The 23,804-nt window shown below is 41.6% G+C and overlaps 3 protein-coding genes across 4 annotated transcripts; 1 reads left to right on the top strand and 2 right to left on the bottom strand.

Moving 5' to 3' along the window:
* The first annotated feature begins 1,022 nt into the window (after positions 1-1,022).
* Positions 1,023-4,654, top strand: cuedc2 (CUE domain containing 2). Of its 2 annotated transcripts, none has more exons than XM_079280640.1 (9): positions 1,023-1,127; positions 1,481-1,563; positions 1,670-1,813; positions 1,905-1,966; positions 2,169-2,290; positions 2,446-2,613; positions 2,697-2,761; positions 2,850-2,910; positions 3,035-4,654. In XM_079280640.1, exons 2-9 carry the CDS (start codon positions 1,490-1,492, stop codon positions 3,179-3,181), a joined length of 843 nt encoding a protein of 280 aa, XP_079136766.1. In that variant the 5' UTR covers positions 1,023-1,127; positions 1,481-1,489; the 3' UTR covers positions 3,182-4,654. The 2 variants fall into 2 exon arrangements, with proteins under 2 accessions (XP_079136766.1, XP_079136765.1); XM_079280639.1 differs by having other exon boundaries at positions 1,087-1,127; positions 1,478-1,563.
* A 185-nt stretch (positions 4,655-4,839) lies between these two features.
* Positions 4,840-11,981, bottom strand: hif1an (hypoxia inducible factor 1 subunit alpha inhibitor). Its single transcript, XM_079280632.1, has 8 exons — positions 11,628-11,981; positions 8,898-9,148; positions 8,165-8,313; positions 7,902-8,047; positions 7,319-7,425; positions 7,155-7,218; positions 6,954-7,064; positions 4,840-6,647 (listed from the first exon to the last, which is right to left on the bottom strand). The coding sequence occupies exons 1-8, from the start codon at positions 11,805-11,807 to the stop codon at positions 6,591-6,593; spliced, it is 1,065 nt and encodes a 354-aa protein (XP_079136758.1). The 5' UTR covers positions 11,808-11,981; the 3' UTR covers positions 4,840-6,590.
* A 5,087-nt stretch (positions 11,982-17,068) lies between these two features.
* On the bottom strand, positions 17,069-22,175 carry wnt8b (wingless-type MMTV integration site family, member 8b; the record flags this gene model as incomplete). Its single annotated transcript, XM_079279986.1, has 6 exons — positions 17,069-17,638; positions 18,855-18,997; positions 19,089-19,214; positions 19,812-19,950; positions 21,027-21,060; positions 22,105-22,175. 6 exons carry the CDS (start codon positions 22,173-22,175, stop codon positions 17,069-17,071), a joined length of 1,083 nt encoding a protein of 360 aa, XP_079136112.1.
* Between the last annotated feature and the right edge of the window lie 1,629 nt (positions 22,176-23,804).

Below are 23,804 nucleotides of genomic sequence, written 5' to 3'. Positions count from 1 at the left end.
TACAGTTAAGTGACGTCATTTTCTGAACTTACCAGATTGCTCCAGCTTGTTTATTATTTGCCTCTATACCCACTTAGTTATATTATATCCACTTTACTAATGATTTATCAAATATGCTTTGAGTAAATATTTTGTAAAAGCACCAACAGTCAACCCTGTAATATTGTCGCAACACCGGGAAGTATTTGGTCTAAAATATTGTGATGTTTGGTTTCTCTCTATCGCCAAGCCTTGCTTAAAATGTATAGTTTCTAAACTTGTGACAAATGAAACACTGTTGACCAAACAGCTTTTATCATGTAGACAAGTGTTAGCTATATAATAAGCAGTATTTTTTTTTATCATTTTAGTAAGTTTGTTAAGGATAAAACTGAAAAAGGCGATGAGAAAGAGGTTGCAAGCCCATGTCCATAGTCTTCACAGTTTACAGATGTTTTTCCAGGTAACTTAGAGCAGCAAGTATATTCAATGAATCTGTTAACTATTTTCGAGATCAATAAATGAGTTGTTTGGTGTATAAAATGACAGACAATTATGAAAAACACCCATCACTGATTCAAAGAGCCAACGGTGACATCATTTAATTTATCGTCCTGCCCAAAACCCAAAAATATTCAATTTAAAACTATAGAAAACAGAAAACCCTCAAATTATGAATTAATATCAAAATATTTGTTGATCAACAACTATACAAAAAAGTCCCTCAGTATATGTTTCAGGTGTGAATAATTCCTGTAGTTATGCAGGTATTTTGCCAGACAGTGAATCGAATGAAATGGTCTGCAGGACATTTATTCTGTCGCGAGATTAGTCAGTTAGTAAATGAATCGACTAATTGTTTCAGCTCTAAAAAAAAAAAAGCTTTAAGTTTCTAATCTCAGCTGCACTGGTGTATGCTTTAATGCATTCAACAAAGTTAAACATCTAAAGAAGTGTACCACACGCAGCTACAGCCACTCAGAACACGTTCTGCATTCAGCCATACGGCACACAATCACAGGAAATGACGTGCCAATGTTTTGAATCATGCGGGCTAACAAGTAGCACGGATATCTCTGCACTGACCAACATCCCCCATCACATCTGGGGAAAACACAGCGCTTCATGTCCCCATAACATCTGTCACAGTAAGTTTGACTCCATTAAAAGTCGCACTGACGTATAAACCGTAGATTGGTTGTGGCATTGAGCGTCAGCTGTGAGGAGGTTAGGAGCTATCAGATACCCGCGCTCGTGCTAACGACCTCCCGCGACAGCAGAAGATGCTGCAGCGGCAGCGAGCTTGCACAAGCGAAGCTTTCGTAACAAATACTTTTGTAACATGCCCCTGTAGGGCTGTACCTGATGAGGTAGGCTACCGCATTCGGTACACGAGGGAGAGCTGTTTGGTCGTTTAAGGTGTGTAGTAACTGCTGCACACTGTATCTGGCCTCGCAAATCCAGCACTCAGACTCTTGTTATTTCCTCTGCTGCACAGCAGGAGAACGCGATGGACCTCCACAAAATCATCCACAGTGCCCTGCAGGAATTTATTCAGGCTTACATCCCTGATGCTGACCTCAGGTGAATACCCCCCCCCCCCCCCCCCCCACCATGTTTTCAACCTTACATAAAAGTTCTCTCCGTTTTTAAAGGTAGCCCTCTTTTCTTGTTGTACCTCTCAATGCAGCACGCTGGACGATGTTCTCCTGTCCTACATCACTGGAGTCCTGGAGGATCTGGGCTCCCAGCAGAGTGTTGAGGAGAACTTTGACATGGAGGTCTGTGCAGAGATGTTGGAAGCTTACATACCTGGCTTTGCCGAAATTGACAGGTAAACAGACAGAGACCCGTTTTTTTGTTTTTATCTGTTCCGATTGTACTTTTATTGAATGTTTATCACACAAAACAATTTCATTTTGCAGCGTCAAGGTCTGTGAAATGATGTTCAATCTGGCTTCAAAACTGGCCATCGCTCGGACCTCAGGTAGTGCTTTTATATTATTAATTCTAATGCATGCAGCAGCCTACTGTGGCAGTCTTACCCTTTCCAAACGGTGCCTTCATTGTCTTGTTACTAAATGAGTTGCCAAAGCTTTATTGGGCAGTGCCACTCATTTTAGATGTAGATCATCAGCTTAGCATTTATACTACAGTGTGCTGATTTGTTTCCTTTTGAACCGATGAAGACGTTGAGCCCAAGGCAAGGACGGAAGACAATTCACTGAAACTCGCCCCCCTGCCCAGTGAACCACCACCTGGAGAAGAAGCGCAGTGCCTTACAGCACAGAGAGAGGGTGCCACAGCCAAGGTAATCTTTCCAGCATACAGCAGCACATCATCTTCCCTTTCTTGAAGCATTTTGAATGACTATAATTTAACGTATCCTCATTGTGTGTCCTACTGCTGATACCCGTAGTTCAAATTCATCAAAATGTGAGCTAATATAAGTGTGTTCATGTCCAGCCACCAGTGTCTGAGCGGGAGTCCCGGGAGCAGCACCTGCTGGAGATGTTTCCCAAGTGCGGTCTGTCGCAGGCTCGCAGCGCCCTGTCGATCGCCAAAGGAGACATGGAGGAGGCCGTGCGCCTTATCATAGAGGGTGACGTCCAACTCAGCCCCACTCCTCACCACGTGAGTCTCTGCTACACAAACTAACACCGCCACTGTGCATGTCACCTTGTGGAGTCTGACTTGATGGTGTCCTGTTGCCTCAGGTAAACCACGGGAAGAGCGCTTCCCCACGAGCAGACCAAAAACTTAAAGAGAGCATCCTCGAGAAGTGAGTACGATTGCTATTATCCTGTGTGGAGCAGAGCTGGCCTGACTTCTTTAGTTTCCATGTTTATGACTGTGTTTCATCTCCACAGGTACATGCTGGTGGACAGGGAGGAGGATAAGAAAACACACCGGCCTGTCGCCCCCAAAGATGTCAGTTATACTCTCTATTCACTATGTAACCATATCATACAGTATTTATATACATTTTATATGTTTAATGCAATACAACTTGCATTCTGGTGTGATATATATATATATATATTTTTTTTTACAGCCTCCAAAGAAGCTAGTTCGGTACCACAGTAACCAGGTGGTAACCACAAAAGGAGAGCGGTATCAGCTGGTGAAGAAAGACGAAGCAGAGGACATGAAGAAGACGTATGTCACCGTCAAGCCTGCACGAAAGTATAGATTCCATTGATGACGTGCACAACGGTGTAAGAGCAGCTACTGACAATATTGTTTACACTTCTTTTTATTTATTAAGTTAATTTGGCCTCAATTTGTCCGATTTCTTTCCAAGTAAAGGAACATATTTATTGGTGTGCGAGTGGCTTATTTTTAAATATTGTTGCCGTTATACGCCTTGGTTAAAACATTCAACATGTGTTTCAGTTGCTTGAGGAGCTTTTGACATTGTGTGATATTTTGGTGAGGTTGTTGTGACAGCCTAACCTAACTACTTTTTGCCATTTCAGCAGGTTTGATGTTGCACTAACATCGGGCTGTTTTACATCTTCGTTTTTTATTTATATTTATTTTAACCTCCAGTAGACGATATATAGATTCATAATCATGACGTGATGACGTCGAGATGAATCTGTGGTCTTTCTGTCAATAAGTTATTGTGGTGCTGTAGAGATCCTTCTGGACATTTTACAAGTCTCGACTACTTTTTTTATGTACATATCAATTTATTTTTACATCATACCGAGATACAGTGCTGTGAAGATGTGTGGTCAAGCCTTGTGATTTGGACAATTTGTTGTGCTGTAAAATGATTTTCAAATGGAAAACATAACTTTTAATAATGAAGGAGATTCTATGCTTTCGAGGCATATTAGCACAACCTTCAACTGTCCTCATGGCAAGTAAATATGCTGCAGTTGAATCCACAAGATCATCTCCCATCACACCCTTTAGTGCAAATAAAGGGGAAAAAAGTGAGATTTGTTTGCCTGTGGCTACAACCCGAGAGATCTTTTTGTCGAAGCAATTTTAAAACAAACCACCAATAAATTCATTGGTAATACATGTTCCAGCACAACAAATTCAATTCTCAAGAGTACAGTACATACCATTGCAGCACTCGTTTTTTTGGCATAATAACGTGGATGACCGCGGTCGCTCCCTAAATGTTAAGCGAAAATACTGCTGGATTTTGAAGTTCACTCCAACAGCATTATCTTTATTTTTGATATAGATGTTTAGATTTGCAATAAGATGTTTAGATTTGTCTCCGGTCATATTTATTGTGTGCTTTCAGGGTCTGTTTGTACAAATGTGTTCCCTAAGTGGTCCTCTATCACGACTCCTTTCATCTCATTGGTGTTGTGAATTGTGCTTCGCTGGTGATTGTTGGTTTTTATGATTGGATTCTTATTTGTTGTATGTTATGACAAATGGGTTGGTCAGGTTGTTTTTTTCAACAAATATATATTGTTGGTGGTTTGTGTTCCCCTTTTGCATCTATTTTTAGGAACTAAAAGCAATTGTTTTTGATTGGTGGTAATCTAGTTTTTAGAGTGTAGATGTAACACAATCAACTGTTGAAAAGATGCTCCTGATTATCAGCAGCAATGTTGTCTTTAATCACTCGATGAAGTTTAGTTTGAACCCTGCGCTTTGAGAAACCGCTGACGCACAATTTGTAGTAAATAAATAGTAATTTTTGTAGATCACTTCCATTGTCTTCTTTGATTTGTTCACTCGTGTTCCAAAAGATACTACCGGTAGTTCAAAAGCACCCAATATTTGATTCAGTGACTTGATTATAAAGAAATCATCACAGAAGTCAGTACTGTACAACTTTGCAAACGGACTTTAATCAGAGCACACGTATGTTCAAACAGGCATCCATCCCTAAAAACATGCCTCTAGTTCTATGAACTCTTGTCAATCCCACCTTTAAAGCTGTTTAAGGCCAGAGTGAAAACAAACATTTTTGACCATAAAAAAAATCAAGTCATTGCAACATTTAGTGCCATGCCATTGTTAAGCGCGGCACACACGTGCAGTAGACGGGGTTAACAATAGAAGAGGACTTACATCAGGTAAACTCTTTACAGAGGAAGTATCTCTGTCTCATGGTGCAACGTGAATAGAAATAGATCTGCACGATAGCAACTATTTCAAAGTTAAACCGCAATCATAAGTAAGACCTGTTTATTCCCAGGTGAATTCAGTGCTTGGATATTCCTTGGACACTCACCGATTCATCCAATGACACATGCAAACAAACCCACCCACTGGTTTGTGTGATGGTTTGGCACACATACAGCACATGTGAAATGATCCTCCCCTTTCGTTTCATGTACATTTTTACAACCCTTCTGAAGAGCACGGTAAACTTGCACAGAGACAGACAACTTTTAAGTTGCTCTCAGTTTTAGGTCTTCAAAATATGGCTGCATGTTCAGTGAAAGTAACTGCATTTCTGAGGATTTTTAATCAAAAGAGCAAAAGTACAGGTTCCCATCTGGAATTACTTTTGTGTACACATTTCATCGTCCCTTCATCTCAGATCTGCTGCATTTAATACAGCGTATTGAACAGTTGTATTTCATGTACAACTTGACCACTAGATGGTACGTTGTGTTGCGATAGCTGGTACATAAGCTACATCCCAGCAGATGGCCCTGCTACTTCAGTCCCTTGATTTAACATAAATCGATCATTGAAGCTGTTAACTTTAACCCCTTTTAAAGTTATTTCTCTTTTCATTTTCAAACAAATCAAACGAGCGAGAGCATAAATAAACACAGCAGCATCACTCAGTCAAAACGATTTAGCGGCAAGCAGTCACATTTTCCTTCGGCTGACTATATGAGCACCCGCACATATTTTTGATCATATTTAATTGCAGTTTTTAATTGACTCTACTTCTGTGAGTAATACCACAACTAGACTTTCCTCTTTGCAACAGAAAGAATTCTTGCTGATCACTCCCTGAAACCATGTAGGTTGGCGTGGAGATGACGCAGATTACGTGGATAAATATATTAAAGACACTTAAAGGACCGGTCGTCTTTAAAGGTATGCACCACGTCAGTTTTAAAGCTGTCTTTGTGTTAAAGATGGAGAATACAATATGATCACTCCACACTTAGTAATCAACCCACAGCTGCGTTATTACACGTGTATAAGAAATGTTCTGTATTTAACTGATGCGTGTATAATACCCCTGACCTCATCCATTAGTGGTCAAAATGTTGTAGTTATTCCAACAGGTACCGACCTCAGACAACTTCTACCGGGTGAGCAAATGCACCCAAATACACATTAGCTTGAATTATGTCGAGAGAACACTAATTCACATAAATACATCTGGACTAAAGCCAAATCGGGCCTTATTCTCAAAGACAAAAGATTTTAAAAAACACTTCTTCAAGCAGGGCGGATTCCCGTGAGTTAGTCAGATGTTTCTTCTCCGATTGATGTATTTGCAATGACCATGGCACTTTGGAGACGACTGAAGCAGAATGGTTTCAATATGGCCGCTCATTGCCGTGCAGTGACGCGTAGCTCCGACATCAGAACGTGCGTTACGCACGCAGAGCAGTCTCACTTTCAGAAGCAGTCAAACAAACAAGAGTTTTGAGATCGGGGCTCTAACTGAGATCCTGCTCGTATCGCCCCTTGATCATGGTTTTCAGTAAAGGTCCAACCTACAGAAACACAAAGGGACTCTTGGTGAGGATTAAGCTACTTCATAAGTGTCAGACATATTGTTTTACTCATTGTCCCAGTCTGCATTTATCTTTCCTTTGTGCTAAATCAGGTACGCCATAAATATTCACAGTAATTGGGTTGCTGGGGGGGGTCAGCATGCCCCGGGGATTCCATGGAACAGGTGACCTAAATCAGATTTAATGTTCTAGAAAGCGGCAGAGTGACATTCACGTGTGACTTACGCAACTGATGAAAAAGTTTGTTTTTGTGAAGAGGATATAAAATTAAGTGGTTTTTTTTACCTCATGTGGGTCTCCAAGTGCTTCTCCCAGCATTTTCTCAATATTTCTCATGATGGCCACCTTCTGATGAGCTTTCAGCGGGTACTCGATCTTTCTGGGTGTGGAGGCGCCCTGATCGAAGGAGTCAAAAAAAAGGTCAGTGAACATGAAGAAACATGTACGGTGTTCAAATAACGGCTGTGAAGACTCAAATGTGCATACTTTGTACCAGAAGTTCACAGTGATCGTCACTCCACCGTTTAACAGTGATTCAATGTGATGCCACCTGAGGAAAGAAGAAAAATATATCAAGAGCTAAACTCTTCATCAAACTCTGGCAGGAATACAGATTTTCTCTCGAAATGCCAAACAGAAGTACTTCTTACCAATACATCGGGATGTAGAGCACCTCTCCTGGGCCCACAACAGTCTCATAACCAACAATATTTTTAAAATCGGGAAACTTCTCATAATCTGGGTTATCAAAATCAACCTATAAAATGAAAAATATGGATTCATTACAAATCATCAACATGCTGAACCTTGTGCATCCAACTGTATTAAATGTGCAAGACATTAATTGCTTCCTACTATTCTGACATTTGTTTTAAAATAAGTTGATTCAGAATAATGTGCCAGTTTTTCTGCATGTCCATATTTCAAGTCATCTTAACACATTCATCTGTATAATACCTGTATTTAAAGTTACCACAAGGAACTTTCATTTCGTGTTGATTTTGGCGGTCCCTGTGGACAGAAATGGAAGAGTTTCCAAGTACCAGATGGTCCCGTTTACTTTGTATTCTATTGTTCCATAACCAGTTAAAAGTTCCTCACAGTCATTTTAAATGTGTGGACATAATTGTATGATGTCCGTCTCCCTTTGAGAGCGTTGATGTGAATTATCTCTACCACTATAGATGAAGATAACAGAGCTAAATCACAATGGACTTCCTATCTGTGGCTTACTTGGCTCTGTCTGTCGCAGGGGTGGTGCACAGGATATGGATAGAGACACTCAAACTGGTCCGGAGGAAAGAGGATGCATCTCTTATGGCCTTTAATCTGTGCAAAGAAGTTCTGCTGCTCGTCGTAATGTGCCGGTGTCACATTGCCTGTGGCGACAGAACATTAACAGGAAATGTGACGCGTGACAAACATCAAGGACAACATCATACAGCAGAAACTGTGAATCCCTTTTCACAGTGGATGACTCCTGTGAGAGCCCTCACCCTCCATGCCTATCAGCAGCAGGTTGGACGTCAGTTGTCCCCAGTTTCTCTTGGCTTGCTGCTTGTTGATCCAGTTCCAGTTGAAACCGAGGAAGTCAACAACAATCTTCTTCCCTACTGTGTCGTTCAGGGTCTGCTGCAGATAAACCCTTGAAATGCACGAGAAAAGAGACGTGCAACACGTATCAGCCACCTTGTTTTACCCAAAGCAGCTCTTTTTTTTATTTATTTTGTATATGTCTTCACTTAGTTATAGGTTTACAGTGTACTTCTAGTTCAGAGGACTACAACTCCTTTAGCCCACGAAGAACAATATGATATTGAAGGAAGTGGACAGCAAAATCCATAGAGAGCCTCTGTGAGCGTCAGTGAGCCAAACAGTGACTTCACTTCATTAAGTGATATCTGTGTGTGTGTGTGTGTGTGTGTGTGTGTGTGTGTGTGTGTGTGTGTGTGTGTGTGTGTGTGTGTGTGTGTGTGTGTGTGTGAGAGAGGTCCCAGTAATATGCTTCTCCCCCGATTCTCCTGTGTTAGTCCTTTGCTCCACCTTCCTGTGCACAACAACATTTCACGAGAGAAAACACCCTTCGCTGTCAAACACACCTGCAGACTGATTAAGTTTCCACGAGAGGACTTTGTTTAGATCATGCATCAGCCCAGACAGGGTTGACATAAACATAACTTGCATCATATTCCTGTTCCAACTTAAAATAACCTTAGAAATGCGTCTTACCTCTCCTCTCCACCCATTTCCTCCGTTATATGCATTTTATCCACAAATTCAGAGAATTTCATTTCCATCCGTTGAGACTTGGGGACAAAGTTCTCAAAAGTAGCCATTTTTTTCTCATCATAGTAGAGGAATTTGTGGTTTTCTGCCGTGTAAACAGAGAAGTCCCCATTCCCAATGTTCTCCTGGAGGTATGCAATGTCCCATTTAAGAGCTGGATACACAAGGTCTGTGTCCGTTAACACCACCGGTTCCTGGAAACAGACGAAGAACATTTCAATGCAGTCATATCACAAAAACTGATATTTATTTTAATTCAATAGAACGAGCCTATACACTTGCAAGAACAAGCAAATCTCCATCGATCAATGCGTTGTTACATAATCACTGCAAGACTGCTAAAGGGCTTATGCTACTGGTTGTCCAAACTACATTTAAAGTGAGTGTTCCTAATGATCTACTATCATGATTTTAGGATGTAAGTATTTTGTTTCTTAATCTACAGCATAAAACTGCAATTAATAGTTTACTTGTATCACATATCAGACTATCGTTAATGGAGTACATAAAACAGGTGAACTCGTTTTTCATTTGTTCTTTAACATTTTATTAAGACTTTTTTTTAAAAAGTAAAACACATGTTAAGCATTACTGTACATCATCTTGTTTGCATCAGTGTTTTTCAACACAACATGTCGAAAATACTGGTGTTTATATTTCTTTCATAACCTTTTCTGCAAAAAAAAGGGAACATAAATCCCAACACACGCCCGCGCACCACTTCCATAGAGTGGTTTATGGCTTTGGACACACGGAGCTCCGAGGACTACGTGACTAACTGAACGTAGACCGCTGGGCGCGCTCCCGTTGCCTCTCTCTCTCTCGCGCGCGCTCTCTGCACCCCCATGCTCAGCGTCAGATCTCGGTTTCACTTTCACCAGAGAGCGCGAGTCTGCGGTCCCGAACAGCTAAACAATGTGTTGGGTTCGCGTGTCGCCTTTAATAATGATAGCTTATCTGAGCATCATTACTCAGACTTGATCCGACTTGCAGGTTTTCAGGAGCATGACTTATGTGACCCCACGGTTCACTGTTTAACAGGGATGTTTATATATAGTTTATATCTCATAATGAGCCAGCATGGACGAGACATTTATATTCTTATTTAGCTTTTGAAATCATTTGGAATGAATATTCCTTTCCTTAACATGTCAAACTAATGATGTACTGGTTTGAAAGTGTGATGTTTTTCACTGCACTTGACCTGTTGACCTGATTCAAGCTGCATGGAAACATGGTAAATGAAATAGTGTCAAGGATTTGTGTGCCTTTGTCTGTATGGTGCGGCTCTGATTACCTATGTGATGTGTGTTTAATTAAAATTCTTCTTTCACCTGAGCCACATTGAACTTCTGCACGTTAGTTGAAAGGTGGTGCGTGGGGTAGTTTCATAGGAATGGTACTATTCTTGAGAAACATTACTCAAGAGCTGAGTGGAAATAGAGAACCTGGTCAATTTTGAGAAGACAGAAGACATTTCTCTTCCTGTGTGCACTAATAATCACTAGATAGAAGGGACGGTTCCAGTCCTTCTAATGCAGAATCTATTTTTGCTATGTTAACATATCATTTTAGGGTGGAGTGAATTGCCCCCCTAAAAGTAGTCATAAAGAAGTCGTGCACTTCTATATGTGAGCCATGTGCATGATGACATGCCCCTTCAGGAGATTCCTGAAAAGGCCACGTATTGTCTGTGTTGAACAGGTAAACCTTACGTTCCGGCTGGCATTGACACTGAACAAAAAACAATGAGAGCGAGATTTGTCTCCACAAGTGGAAGCAATACGGTCAGGCCTGTACATCTATTGTACGCCTGCTCGACGGCTTTAAGGAAGTGAATAAAGCTTGTTCCCCGCTTTAGACAAATACCACTCAGAAATGTAATTATGTCGTCCATACAAAAGGTTAGTGCTGAATCATGCTTTACACATAAACCTAAACAGCTGTTTCACCAAAGAGGAGAGAATCAAAGGCTTGAAAAAACTGCTGCTGACTGCTCTCGGTAGCATGATGTATTTCTGAGTAAGCCACAATGATGTGGGGCATCATTTATTGTCACTAATATTTGATTGAAAGATGATTTCATCAATGTGTCAAATATCTACACTTCTGTAAATTGACTTGTTGTTTCAGCTCTATAGATGTATCTCTTAAAGTCAAGACAAAATGAAAAATTACTTTCTAACCCTTTTAGATCACATCGTCCTATTATACACCTATTTAAAAAATAAAGCAACAAACATAATCGAATAAATACATAATTTTCTTCGTACTTTTTATAGAAAAATCCAATCACCATTATTTCTTGTAAATCAAACTATGACGCGTGCTTACGTAAACTAGTACCAAGTAATTTCAGCCAATAATAATATCACGACATCCACCCATCAATCAATCTGCAAGTTCTAGCGACAAGGGAAGTGTGTGGAGCCGCAGTCTGGAGCTCCGTATGGCGCTACATTGCATTACTACATCACATTACACTACATTACTACATTGCACTACATGACTACATTGCACGACATTACTACATTGCATTACTACATTACATTGCACTACATTACTACATCGCATTACTGATGTAAAACAGGGTTAGTGGTGCAGGTCTACCTTTGTACGTTCTTATAAAGGTGTTTACACGTTCAGCATCTAACGTTGATGAAGTGGGTTTACCTCGTTGTTGATGAGCATCTCTGCTCTGGGATCCGTATGCGACAGCCTGGGAATGGGCTGTGTTGGGAACGAATATTTCCGCAGCTGAGACTCATCCCAGTCCCAGTTCTGGACGCCAGTGAAACCGGTACCGCCTTCGCTCGCCGCCGGATCAGCCTCCGCCACGGTCGCCGCTGCCATGGTCGCCTCCGTCCTGCTCACAAGGAAATAACCCGCTTTTCTTCCGGGACCTTGCCCTGCTGGGCTACAGAGTCAGCAGCGGGACGTTTACACGAGCTTTCCCATTCACGGTTATTAAATAAATTGAGGAAATATGTGCCGTCCTGCAGCGGCAGCAGCAGCGGCAGCTCCTCTCTCTGGATCTGTTCCGTAGTGTTTACACTCCGGCTTCTCAGACAGAAAACAAAGGACACCAGCTCAGACAGTAGAGGAAACACCTCGACCGCGTTAATGCCCCGGATATCGGACAGCGACACCTAGTGGTCCGGGGGACTCACTGCTCATCCTGTAATACGTTGCTCTTACCACGAGAGAGAGCTGTTGTACTTTGTTTTCTTGCAGTTTTTATTTTTCCAGAAAATTGATCGCCAGAAAGTCAGTTGATTTATCATAAGTGATAGAAATAAAGTCATGATCATCACTATTTTAATCTGAAATAGTTTTTTTTAGTCCATTTAAAAAAGGTACTTTTCTTGAGAATTGAACCTACTTTGTATATTTCAGGAGGAATATTGTACTTTTTTGTCCCACTGCATTTATCCGACAAAATAGACATTGCAGATACATTTTTATTACAAAACATATAATTAACTTAGTAATAACAATAATAATAATACTTGTAATTATTAGACAAATAATAACAATCAATAATTAATATTATACATTGTATAATATAAACATTATATATAAACTCTGAAAGTGGCCACTCTACATAATACATTACATTACACTCTGAGTGAGCATGATCTACGTTTCATGCAGGGGTTGAAATTGTAAATTCACTCAGTTATAGTACTTTGGGCTACTTGCAGTATTATTTCCATCTCATGCTACTTTTTACTTCTACTCCTCTACATTCAGTTCACAGCTATAGTGACAAGTCCTTTACAAAGCATCGTCTTGCATTAAACAACCCTAAAGCTGCTAAAATCAGTTCCATCTGGACCAACTACAATATTAAAGTACAACAATAACACTGTAAGGCGCCATTCTGCATTATAAGTACTTTACTTTTGACACGAAGTACACTCTGCTGGTAATACTTGCATATTTTAAACAACTTGAATCTAAATACTTCTTGCACTAGTGTTGGTCTGAACAATGTGCTGAACAGTATGAAGCAACAATGCACATGTAGCTGAAGAAGTACAACATTCATTCATCAGACAGGTTGAGAAGTTGACCTTGCTCTCACCCTTTCTCTCTCTCTCTCTCTCTCTCTCTCTCTCTGTCTCTCGCTCTTTCTATGAGAAGATATGGAAATGAAAGACTGAGCAAACACTTTTGAAATCCTGATCCAATATTTAACTTTTGTCATCATTGCCTCAGCATTGCTGTATTGATCCCTCTTCATGAGATAACACAGTGCACACAGTACATTGCTCACTGGACCGATCGGCTGATGGAGTCTCACTCTGTCATACTGGTATTAAACTAGATGGAGATAAACCTGATCAATCACTTTGATCATTGCTACTCTGTGGTTTTAACCTTTTCTGACAGCTTTTTAGAGCCACAAAAAGGCAGAATTTGAGCTCAAATGCATCTCCTGAAGTGTCTGTAAAGCCTGATACATCTTGTATGTTTTCTCTTGATTCAGGCTTTATCAGCAGGTTTCCACGGCGGGGACTAGTTTGAGGCTCCCTGGTGGGTTCCCATGCTCTGTGTTTCCTGTGCAGATCAGTGAGCTGAGCTGAGCTGATCCCCCGATGCTCCCCTCTTCCCATTCTTTGCAGATAGAACCAGGAGATTGACCACCCTGGTGAGCCTCAAGAAGCTTGTATCTCAATCCTGCTGACAGCAACAAACATGCACCACGGCCGCCTTCTCCCCAGCAGATGGACTGCTGTCAAAACAAAGACCCTCTTGAGGAGATACTGTTACAATGAAACAGTTTCCTGATGAGTGGAAGCATCTGATGTTTCATGAGCTTATGGCTAATGTAATCTTAGCTAACAAACCAACACAAATACACACACAGGTAAAGTTATTTCGCTGATTTTTGTTTTGTTTTAAGAGCTTTTCGGTGGAGGCCCCACTCATCTGTACTCATTTGGCTTTCTCTCACATTCATATTGACCCTCGCCCCTTTAGGTGTTGTCGGTCCAGAACCCTTAAGCCATAAATCCTATTAGCCAAGGATTCTCTGAAGCATTATAAGTCGTTTTCCCATCTTCCAGTGATTGCATTGTCACTTACCTGAGCGAAATCTGCCCCTAAATTATTTATATGTATGTGGTTTGTTGCAGAGCCACAAAAGTACGAATTTAAACTCAAACACATTCCACCTCTACCTCTCTCTTCTGCCAGTACTAAAAAAACATGTACGCATTTCTATCAATAATTGTTGCTGTTCCTACAGAAGTTTAAATTGATCATTGAAGCTCTGTGAGAAAGCATCTGCTTAAAACCCCACTCTTCCTCTGTGGTGTCCCCTCTCCCTCCGTCACCTTACGGCAAATTGGACATGGCAGGGCCGGCCCAAGAGACGGAAGTTCAGACCCCCGCGCGGTCGGAGGTCGTGTCACTCTCTGGGAAATTATGTGTCATGATCAACATTGTTGTGCTATTTCACACGCCATTATAATGTGTGTGTGTGTGTGTGTGTGTCATTCAGTTCATCCCCCTTCCGTTTTCACATTTGTGTGGTTGTTCATTCGAGGGAATACAATTGACAGAGAGAATGCTGATGATAAAGCCACGCGTTTGTGTGTCTGTAATTCAGTTTTTTTGCCTCAACTGTGGCCTCTGGTTCTTCATGTGATTCTCATCGTCTATTTATAGCAGTCCATTACAAACACACCGCTGATTAAAGACTAGTAGAGAAGTATAGTGCAGCAGGTTGAAGGGAATGTGGCAATTTTGTGCAATATATGCATTAATTTACTTTGTCTCTTTAAAGCGGAGATCTTTTGCTTCTCTCAGTTGAACCACCTGACGTTCGGTCTCCAGTTTAAGCATAGTATTATCTGTATATACTGCCAACTAGAGGAATTTCCTCTCTTTAACAGATCTTGTCAGAATACGTTAACAGTGCCACAGGCGTGTCAAACTGCTGATCTTTAAAACAGTTAAACACGTTTTTCTGTCTGTCTCTCCCACACGTGAATGGACGTCAACAGGCTTTCCATCGTGAGATGTATTTTTCCATCTGTGCATAAGTCGTCAATTCTCTGCTGATAGTGAGCCAGTGCATGACAGCGTGACTCGCATGCTGAACCAACGAAAAAGTCCACATGAGAATCAATTCATTCTGCACGCAGAGTTCAAAGTGGCTTTGTTCAGTTGAATCCAAAATGCATGTCCTATTTCTAACTTCGCGTTACCTTTAAAATCCTGTGAATGAACATTTTGATGTGGCCCTGTTGTACTTACTCCCTGTCACAGCACATTGCAGAACTTCCACAGAGCCGCAGGGCAAACAGCTTGGTATGCTGGTTCTTTTGTTGGTGAGAGGGTTTTGCTGCATGCCAGGCAGAGCAATCCACCCAGCCACAGGGGTCATCAGAGGAGGGAGGAGTTTTGATTATGATCATTATTTGGTAAATAAGATGTCAACAAGGTGTTTCCTTGACACTTTATTGAGTAAAAGGAGGAAGGTGCAGAAATGAACTCCCCCTTCTCAATGGGAACTCTAATCTCCCCTTTCATGTCCCATCTCGTCTGAAGGGTTTCGGCTTCGGCTGCCATGTGCTAGTTTGCCTGGGCCTGGCACTTCTTACTTGCAGGTGGGGTGAGTATCCTGGCAAGCATGTGTTTATAAAACCCACTTGTTTGGGCACAATACTTGAACTAACTTCTTTTGAGAGAACAGTGTGAATCAGTGCAAAGCCTTTTCCCAAAGTTCTTTAGAAGGCGACAGCCCATTGAGAGTAGAGAAGGAGGGATTACCTTCCTCGACAGTGGTGCATTTCCGAGAGAGCTGATTAGCTCTGCATTCATTGTTAAATCGAGCAAAGGAAGGCCCTAGAGGAGTGAAAGGATCCAAATAGGTGGGCCCAGAAATAAAACAGCCGCAGGAAGCCCTGCACAGGCAACCCAAAGTTTTCCCAACATTTCTTTCCCCCTCTCCTAAGGAGGTGCGGCGTGAAAAAGGAGATTAGCATACAAAATTAGAGGCGGGATGATTTTTTTAAGGGCAACTTGCCTCATGCCCTCCACCCCCAAGGCCCTACTCTGTCTGGACAAAGTTAATTAAACTAGTATTAAACAGTAAAGAAACTTCCAAGCGCTTGGGAGTTAGGGGGCTCTTTGAGGATTACCATGATGAGGGAAAGAACGGGGAGGTATTTGTTGAGGCGCAATTGAGAAAGGCATGATGGAACGAAGAGTATACGCTGGAAAGCTTTCTATTCTTGCTGGTTTGCCCCAGAGTATGCTGACCCCGATGTGAACAATGTGAAAGGAAGGCTGTGTTTACTGCAAACCATCCGGTATCACTGCCACAAGTAAAGAAGGATGAGCGGAATGAAGATTGAAGGATTTATTATTTTGTCATCACGATTTAATAGAAAACAAACCACAGAGGCAACTAACATCAAGAAAGAACTGGGAAATGTCGTGCAATAAATTAACAATGTACAGTACAAAGTGCTTCAATTTATATACAATTAAATACATACAGGAGGGCAGCAAACGTCAGGGCGAGCGAGATGATGGGAGAGGAGACGTTGCCCCAAAAATGTAAACAAATATTTCTAAATGAATTCAAAGCTTGGCAGTGACAGTTGAAAAAGATGACTGGTAGGTCTTTTCATGGGAAAACAGCCTGAAGGGTTGTTAAAAGTTGTGATTCTAGAAGCTAATTTTGCCAGCTCTCAACGGTCAGATCATCCATCACTCAAAAGTGAATCACTAATTCCTAACAATTTACCAAGGTTTATGTGTATGTATGAAAATAAATAAATCATCTTGTGGAGAATTTTGAAGTCAGAGAATTACTCCTCAAATGCCCAGTGGAAAAAAAACTTATAAAAAAATATATCTTAAATACATTAATACCAAAAACTCTACAAAGTTGTAAACTTCTCTATCATGTGGCTTTGTGCACATCTCACTGTCTTTAACTCTTAATACAAATTTGACAATGAAGATGGTCTGAACTTGTAGTTTTGCTAAGCTTTTGTCCAAAACACACACGCACTTTCTGAACATGCACAGAGAGTTTGAGTGTTGACAGGAGCTGCAGTGGTACGAATATGATGACAGCACGATGAAGATGCTCAGTGCTTCTTCCTCAGTCTGAGGTTCTTCCTTCGGCTACCGGCACTCTCATTCCTTCCCCTCTGACCTCCTTTCTTTACACAAAAGTACTTGGTCACTGTCTTTCTGCACTGCTCACACTTAACCGTGCAGCACCAGTGGAATTTACAATTACAGCTCGACACTATCTCAGCTTTGCGTTCCTCCACGGCCAGCCCGCACTCCCCGCATAGCCTCTTGCAGCTTCGTTTCTCCCATTTGCTCAAGTTCTTGCCCTTCTTGAGGCACTCTCTGCCCTCTGTGCCCGGCAAACCCAGTGTGCGGTTTTCCAGGCAGTAATCGGGGGAGTCTTCGAGGTGGACCAGCTCCTTACGAGAGATGGAGCTAAAGTTCTCGGCGACGGCCCCCCGGCTGGCCGCGCTGTTCCCTGCTCCTCGGAGGAGATCCACCTTCAGAGCCCTGTGGTACTTCTCCTTCAAGTAGTTCCCCACTTCCCTGAATTCTGGCAGCTGCAGCCAGCAGGTCTGAGTGGTGCAGCTTCCTGACACCCCGTGGCACTTGCATGTCTTCTGCATGGTCCCCTTCACGGCCTGGAGACGGCAGAAAAACATTGTTAAAATGTATTTATAGTTTACTGTGTCAAAGAATGTCAGCTTCATATGAAAAACAGTGTCAAAACATGCGTGTGTGTGTGTGTGTGTGTGTGTGTGTGTGTGTGTGTGTGTGTGTGTGTGTGTGTGTGTGTGTGTGTGTGTGTGTGTGTGTGTAAAAGACAGGATGTCCATTGTCTTTTGATTGATGTGTTGTCAAATTAACTGATTGAATTGATTGAATTGAGGTTTTCCAGTTAAGTAAAAAGAGGGATGAATACATTGAAAGGAAGAAATGATAGCTTCAAGGTCCATGGCTGAGTTCCTTAGTCGTCCTCAGTGTTTCCTGACTTTACCCGACACAAAACAGCTGTCGGTTGAAAGGGGACGTTTTCTTTTGGTGAGGAGGGGATGAACTTTCTGTTGAGGTAAGGCTGAATCAAAGTTTCACATCGAGTACTATTGTCCCCCCAGAAGAAATAGGAGTATTTATTTAGCATGTTCATTATCAACATGTTTTCCAGTGTGAGAAGACCCAATGGAGTCCCATTGAGCAGAGAAATGAAAAAAAGGAGTTTTTTCTCTCTTTCTATCCCCATTTTTTTCTGTTACAATGATGCTCCAGGTGCCATGGGGATCCTAGGGCCCAACAGGGGGGAGCGAAGGCACCGTAAACAAAGAGCACTTCAGCTGCACGCCTGTGGTCCCCTCAGACTCCCTCGGGGCCAAACAAAGACCAACATAAATGTGGGATCCTTATTGCAAGAATAAAACTAAACACTTATTTTAAAAAGCAGCATAATACAGAATGCTGTGCAATGTCTGGCTCCCCATGATCTCTAATTAAGCTTGCACCAGTGATCCTGAGATTCTCGAGTTGAGGTATTGTCATAAGGGGCATTCAGCACTAGTAAATAGGCCCTTCTGGTACACCGAACACACTGTTATTATTGGGGACGAGTGGCACCTCACTTATAGCGACGTGAAAGGGACGCTTGGGTGGCACACTCAGTGTAATTCTGAGCAGGGGAAAATTATTCAAAAGGTGCTTTACACTGTGCAATCAGTTGGAGGGCCAGGAGACATTTCCAAAATATCAAGCGAGCCGCCACCCAGTTTAAAATATTGTCAGGTTCAAATCAAGGCATTAACATCACATACTTGTGCTACATCTTATATCAAGGGCTCAGAGTGAATTATGGAGCAGCCACCGTACCTTGCGCCCAGCCTCGTTGTTGTGGAGATTCATGGCTGCTCGTGAATCCTGTCCAGTCTCCAACGCATCGACAAACTGTTTGGAGATGGCCTCGCCAAAGCCAACGTTGTCACTGCAGCCTCCCCAGAGCCAACCGTGACCGCCTGGGAGAACGAAGAAGAATTCGGTTCAAATCATCTGCGCCATTTGATTCAAAAGTGGGTATTTCTGTGCACGTTTTGGTATTTCTCTGACCTCGTTGTCCGTTCCTGCTGTCATCACAGCCACAGTTGTCAAAGTCTCCGAGACTGCAGTTCCTGGTTAACGTGTACATGACTCCAGCGGAGCTGATGGCATGAACGAACGCAGTCTCCCGATTTGCTGTCAACAGAAAGACTCATTACTTATCGAATTCGCACAGATCTATTTATCCTATCCGAAGTAAGTTTATTTACCCGCATTTTATGTTGCATATTTATTTTATTTACTTTATAAAACAGCTTAAAAAAACTTTGACTTAATTAGTCAATTTCCCATCTTCTGCTCAGGCCCAAAAAACCAGAACTAATGGTATCTGCATTTCTAAACTTTCCCTGCATGAAGTTCATTTTGTATTGCCAAACACATTTCACTGTTAGTGTATTGTTTTCATAAGCTGCAAATAGAGGCAGTGATTTGGGAGGATGTTGGGAAATGGATTAGTGTGTTTGTTTTGCCTCCAGCGACCGTGCCACCACTGTAACTATCCCAAAGCGTGATGAATGCATCCACTAAGGAAACATCTCTATTTCACAAAGGCGGGGAAACAAACCTCCCCTCTAACACAGAAACTTGAAACACAAGCACGCAGTTGCAAAACGCATTTGAAACATCTTTGAAATTCCGTTAGCTAACATGTCCCGTTTAGAGGAGGACTCCCCCTCAGCCGAGCTGCAGTGTAGCGGCGTTGGAGCTGGTGTCTTGGGGCTGTGGACTTACCGCTGCGCAGGCTGCTGTGCGTGGACAGCTGCAGAGCTCTCTCGGGGCAGTTCCAGCGGTCCCATGCAAACTGGTATTTGCACTCCTCTATGCCACTCTGAGCTCCTGCTGCCACACTGCTGGAGTAGATCAGGTATGCCTGCAGCAGAAGAGACATTGGCTATATTAAACCCACAAGGTAATGCACGCGCACCCCTCATCCTTCAACAGTCACAACATGATAACTAAGAAGTTGAGATGTTTCTGAAGCATCTGGCATGATTTGATACCCAGATATATTCATTAGATGATATATTAGCATCGTCTTCGGGGAATAATTACCTGATCCAACCAAATTAGTAGAAAGTAAATCATTTTGATTAAATTGCAGAAGCCAGAGCCCAGAAGATAGAGATCAGACATAGGCCACTTGAAGACAGTCAGTGGCAACAGATCCAACAAATCATTAGAGCCCTTCTGGTACTTCTGAACACACTCAGGGTTCATAAAGTCAAATGTTATGTGTGGAAGAAAACTAGGCATGGTGATGTGAACCATGTCTCAATCGCTTTAACATTTGTATCTCCCTACTGGAGGGTCAAATGTTGTACTCTTCAATGTGCCTTGCCACTTTCCAAGAATTGAATTTCTGAAAGATTTCAAAGTGTATAACACATCAACAGGTCCTTCATGTAGATTGAACTCATTGTCTCATGACAAATACAATGTGAACTGATTAAAACATGATTCTTCCTTTTAAACCCTATCAGCCGCAGTGAATATGCAGAACTGTTGAGCTCTCTTAGACCAGTATACGCTCTGTCCTTGGCTTTCGCCCGCCTCTCTGTGGCTTGTTCACACTGTGTGAGCGATAATATAACTAATATGTCTCAAGTGGCCTTTGGGGAGATAGAGTACCACCTCTTTCACAGGGGTCTGGTTCGCTAATGATGACCACCCACTACAGCAATGCCTGCCCTCGCCTCTTAAAAAATTCAACCCGCAGATACGCAGAGCCTCTGAATAAGGTCAAGTGTACGGAGGGGGGGGGGGACACAAAGGACCAAGAATATCACCGATATATCATTGGTGCCATTGTTGCATTGTTGCATACATACAGGTAGAACTTGTCCATACACTTGAGTTCAGACAAGGACAACACAGAAACCATGTTTTCTCTCCGTCTCTCTTTTGGGGAAAGGACAGGGAGAAAAGATCAAAAGAAAGTTGGCTTACCTTGGGTCCAGTCATCAAGAAATTATTCACTGACCTGGAAAAGGAGACAGCTTATTCACTCAGGGAAGCTCAGTGTCCTTCACAAATTCCTCTGCTAACATCTCTCATTAGTGCGCTTTGTAACATGTTAAACCGTGACACCAGTGGCCATCCGAACCTAGTGACTAACTGCACTGCTAAGTTTCTTTTAGAAAAAAAATAAAAATAAAATATATATATATATATATATATATATATATATATATATATATATATATATATATATATATATATATATATATATATATGTATGTATAACATTTAAAATGAATGGCAATAATTGTTTTATTAACAATTGATTATTTACAATTTTGGGGTTGCCATGTTCTGAAAACCTCCCTGACTGGTGTTCATCCTTTATAATTGAAAAGTAATTCTGTTCCAAATGTTAGTAGTCCAATTGTATATGCTCATGGGTTTCTCACTTTCTAAAAAGCCACCAACTCTGTCAATATAAAAAAAAATGTCAAGTCCTGAATAAATTACTTTAACTCATCATGTCCAGAGTTTAAAGTGTTGATAAGTTAATAAATGGATTTTCTTTTCTAGAAATAAGCATTCAGATGGTAGATTGGAGCTTCACAACCTGTCAACCAAAAAGTTGTTCGAACTGACTTACAACTGAAATAAAGAATTAGTAAATTACTTATTCACCACTAATAAAGCCATTAGTTACAACTTATAAATCCTTTATACAAGATGCCTTATTGAAAAGTGGTGTTGGTGAAATGCATAAAAACAGACCCAGCAATCCATAATTTACATTTCCTTATTTCCAATTGCGAAATTGTTGAATGAGCGGTAAGTGATATTATAGGTCAGATTGTGCCTTTTTAACAAAACTACATGAGAGAAAAAAAACATATAAATGAGGGCTTACAAACAACACAGGAAAAAAAGAAATACGTATTTTGCATATATTCCAACCCTTGCCACTGCTGTGAAATGAACAGTTTGAGAGATGAACATCATCAGGACACCAAATTGATCTGCATAATTAAGAACATATTTATAATATTTCATGATCATTTAAACTCACCAGCAGCAGTATGGCCTCATGTGAGACAGGAGAACGAAAATGTAATAGAAAACCTCCAAATGCATGAACATCCTGACAGGTGAGGGGGGTGACGGTGACTCTGAGCCCGTCCAAAGCCTGCAGACAGTCTAACGATGGAGAGGAAACTGAGCTACCAGCACATGCAACTCCACCAGGGCTTCCAAGATTCAAGGAGGGGGCTCTGAAATGGAGCTGCTCTCGTCCCAACAAGAGATTATCTGCTTAATTAAAGAGTTTCCCCCTTCTTACTCTCTTGGCCAATCAGAAGTATTGCACCAAGGAGAGACTGAAATGATCAAAAGGGCACCCTGGGCCTTCAGGGCCGGGCAACGGTAGGTTCCCTGCCTCTATTCAAGAGCAAAGGAAGATCTCTTTAATCCTATAGGAAAAGTGTAACACTGATCCCTTGAATTTTTGGCCGGAGAAAAAAAGTGTATTTAGGCAATCTAACGCGCATGTTGATTGTCGGGGATTAGTGGACGATAGTCCTCTGGATGAAGAATTGTCAGTTTGATATAGTTTACAAATACTGTTCGTTCTCGAGGAAGTAATTCGTGGTTTAATAACAAAGGTGTGATTGAATCAATGTTTATCACCCTGAAACAGACTATTAATCACATGGAGCCCGATACAGCCTCAAATGTGTCACCTGATCATTTCATTTAAAATGGGATCAAACCGGCTCATTATATTTACAAAATCGGCGACATATAAAAAGCTATTTCCACAAAAGGATCGACTGCGGGTGGCTGTTTCTTAGAATAATCACCGGGGGTATCATGTCTCGTTTTTTCACCGATCTGCGCAGTTACAGAGGCCGAATTTAATTGGATGAGACGATAGGTCTATTTTGGTTATTATTTCGGACATGTGCAAATAAGAAAATGCGTAATTTCCTATTGCATACAATGTGTGATTTTGTGAAGAGAGTGTTTTGTGGTAGACGATTCACTTGATTGAATGAGACTTAACATTTGCATCGCATGTTTGTCATTTTCACGTTTTCCTGCAATATTTCAATCATGATTTTATGAGAATTTAAAATGAGAGATTATCTCCGATGATGACCCCTCCAACAGAAAATAAAAGGTGCATTGCGGCAGGTTGAAGGCCTAGCCATTGATCAGATATGGGGCATTTGCATCACTAATCCAGACGGTCCCTATCTAACACTGCATGGAGGGTTATTTCCCCAATAACCCCGTCTGACCCTTCGGACCCTTTCCTTTGGCACAGGCAGCCCTTTAGCAAACTTCTTGTGTGCAAATTAGGTTTAAAGAAAAGTGATTTGGAGGGGATGGGAGGGGGGGGGACTTCTGAGGGATGTTTTTGGATTAAGATTTACAAAGGAATGACAAGTAAAGTTAGACAACAGCAGGATCCATCCTGTTGTTTTAGCATTTTTTATACAAGACAAATGACCCCTTGAAGCGTCACCAAATTGCGCAGTCATGCCGATATGTTATTATAACAAGTCGTTTCCCAAGAGCGAGGTGTCAGTAAACGTCCGCAATTGTCGTTCAACGTGAAACATAGCGGCCCTTCTGTCTTTTGTACATATTTTGTCGCTTGAGCCCGCTGAAATGTGCGTCTTTGGCGCCGATGTGAATAAAATATGTAGGCCTATATCAGTAAGACTATCTGAATCATCTCAAGTCTGAGACAGCAGAAAGGCTGCC

Source organism: Melanostigma gelatinosum (genome assembly GCF_949748355.1).
Source record: "Melanostigma gelatinosum genome assembly, chromosome: 12".
In the NCBI taxonomy this organism is placed as follows: domain Eukaryota; kingdom Metazoa; phylum Chordata; class Actinopteri; order Perciformes; family Zoarcidae; genus Melanostigma; species Melanostigma gelatinosum.
This window is presented reverse-complemented; position numbering and strand designations above follow the sequence as displayed.

Excerpts from the sequence above, each read along its gene's own strand:
- cuedc2 (XM_079280640.1), top strand. The coding sequence starts at position 1,490 with ATGGACCTCCACAAAATCATCCACAGTGCCCTGCAGGAATTTATTCAG. Across the intron at positions 2,291-2,445 it reads GAGAGGGTGCCACAGCCAAG|CCACCAGTGTCTGAGCGGGA; the intron begins GTAATCTTTCCA and ends GTTCATGTCCAG. Across the intron at positions 2,614-2,696 it reads TCAGCCCCACTCCTCACCAC|GTAAACCACGGGAAGAGCGC; the intron begins GTGAGTCTCTGC and ends CTGTTGCCTCAG.
- hif1an (XM_079280632.1), bottom strand. The coding sequence starts at position 11,807 with ATGGCAGCGGCGACCGTGGCGGAGGCTGATCCGGCGGCGAGCGAAGGC. Across the intron at positions 8,314-8,897 it reads GAAATGGGTGGAGAGGAGAG|GGTTTATCTGCAGCAGACCC; the intron begins GTAAGACGCATT and ends GTGCATTTCAAG. Across the intron at positions 6,648-6,953 it reads CACTTGGAGACCCACATGAG|GTTGGACCTTTACTGAAAAC; the intron begins GTAAAAAAAACC and ends GTGTTTCTGTAG.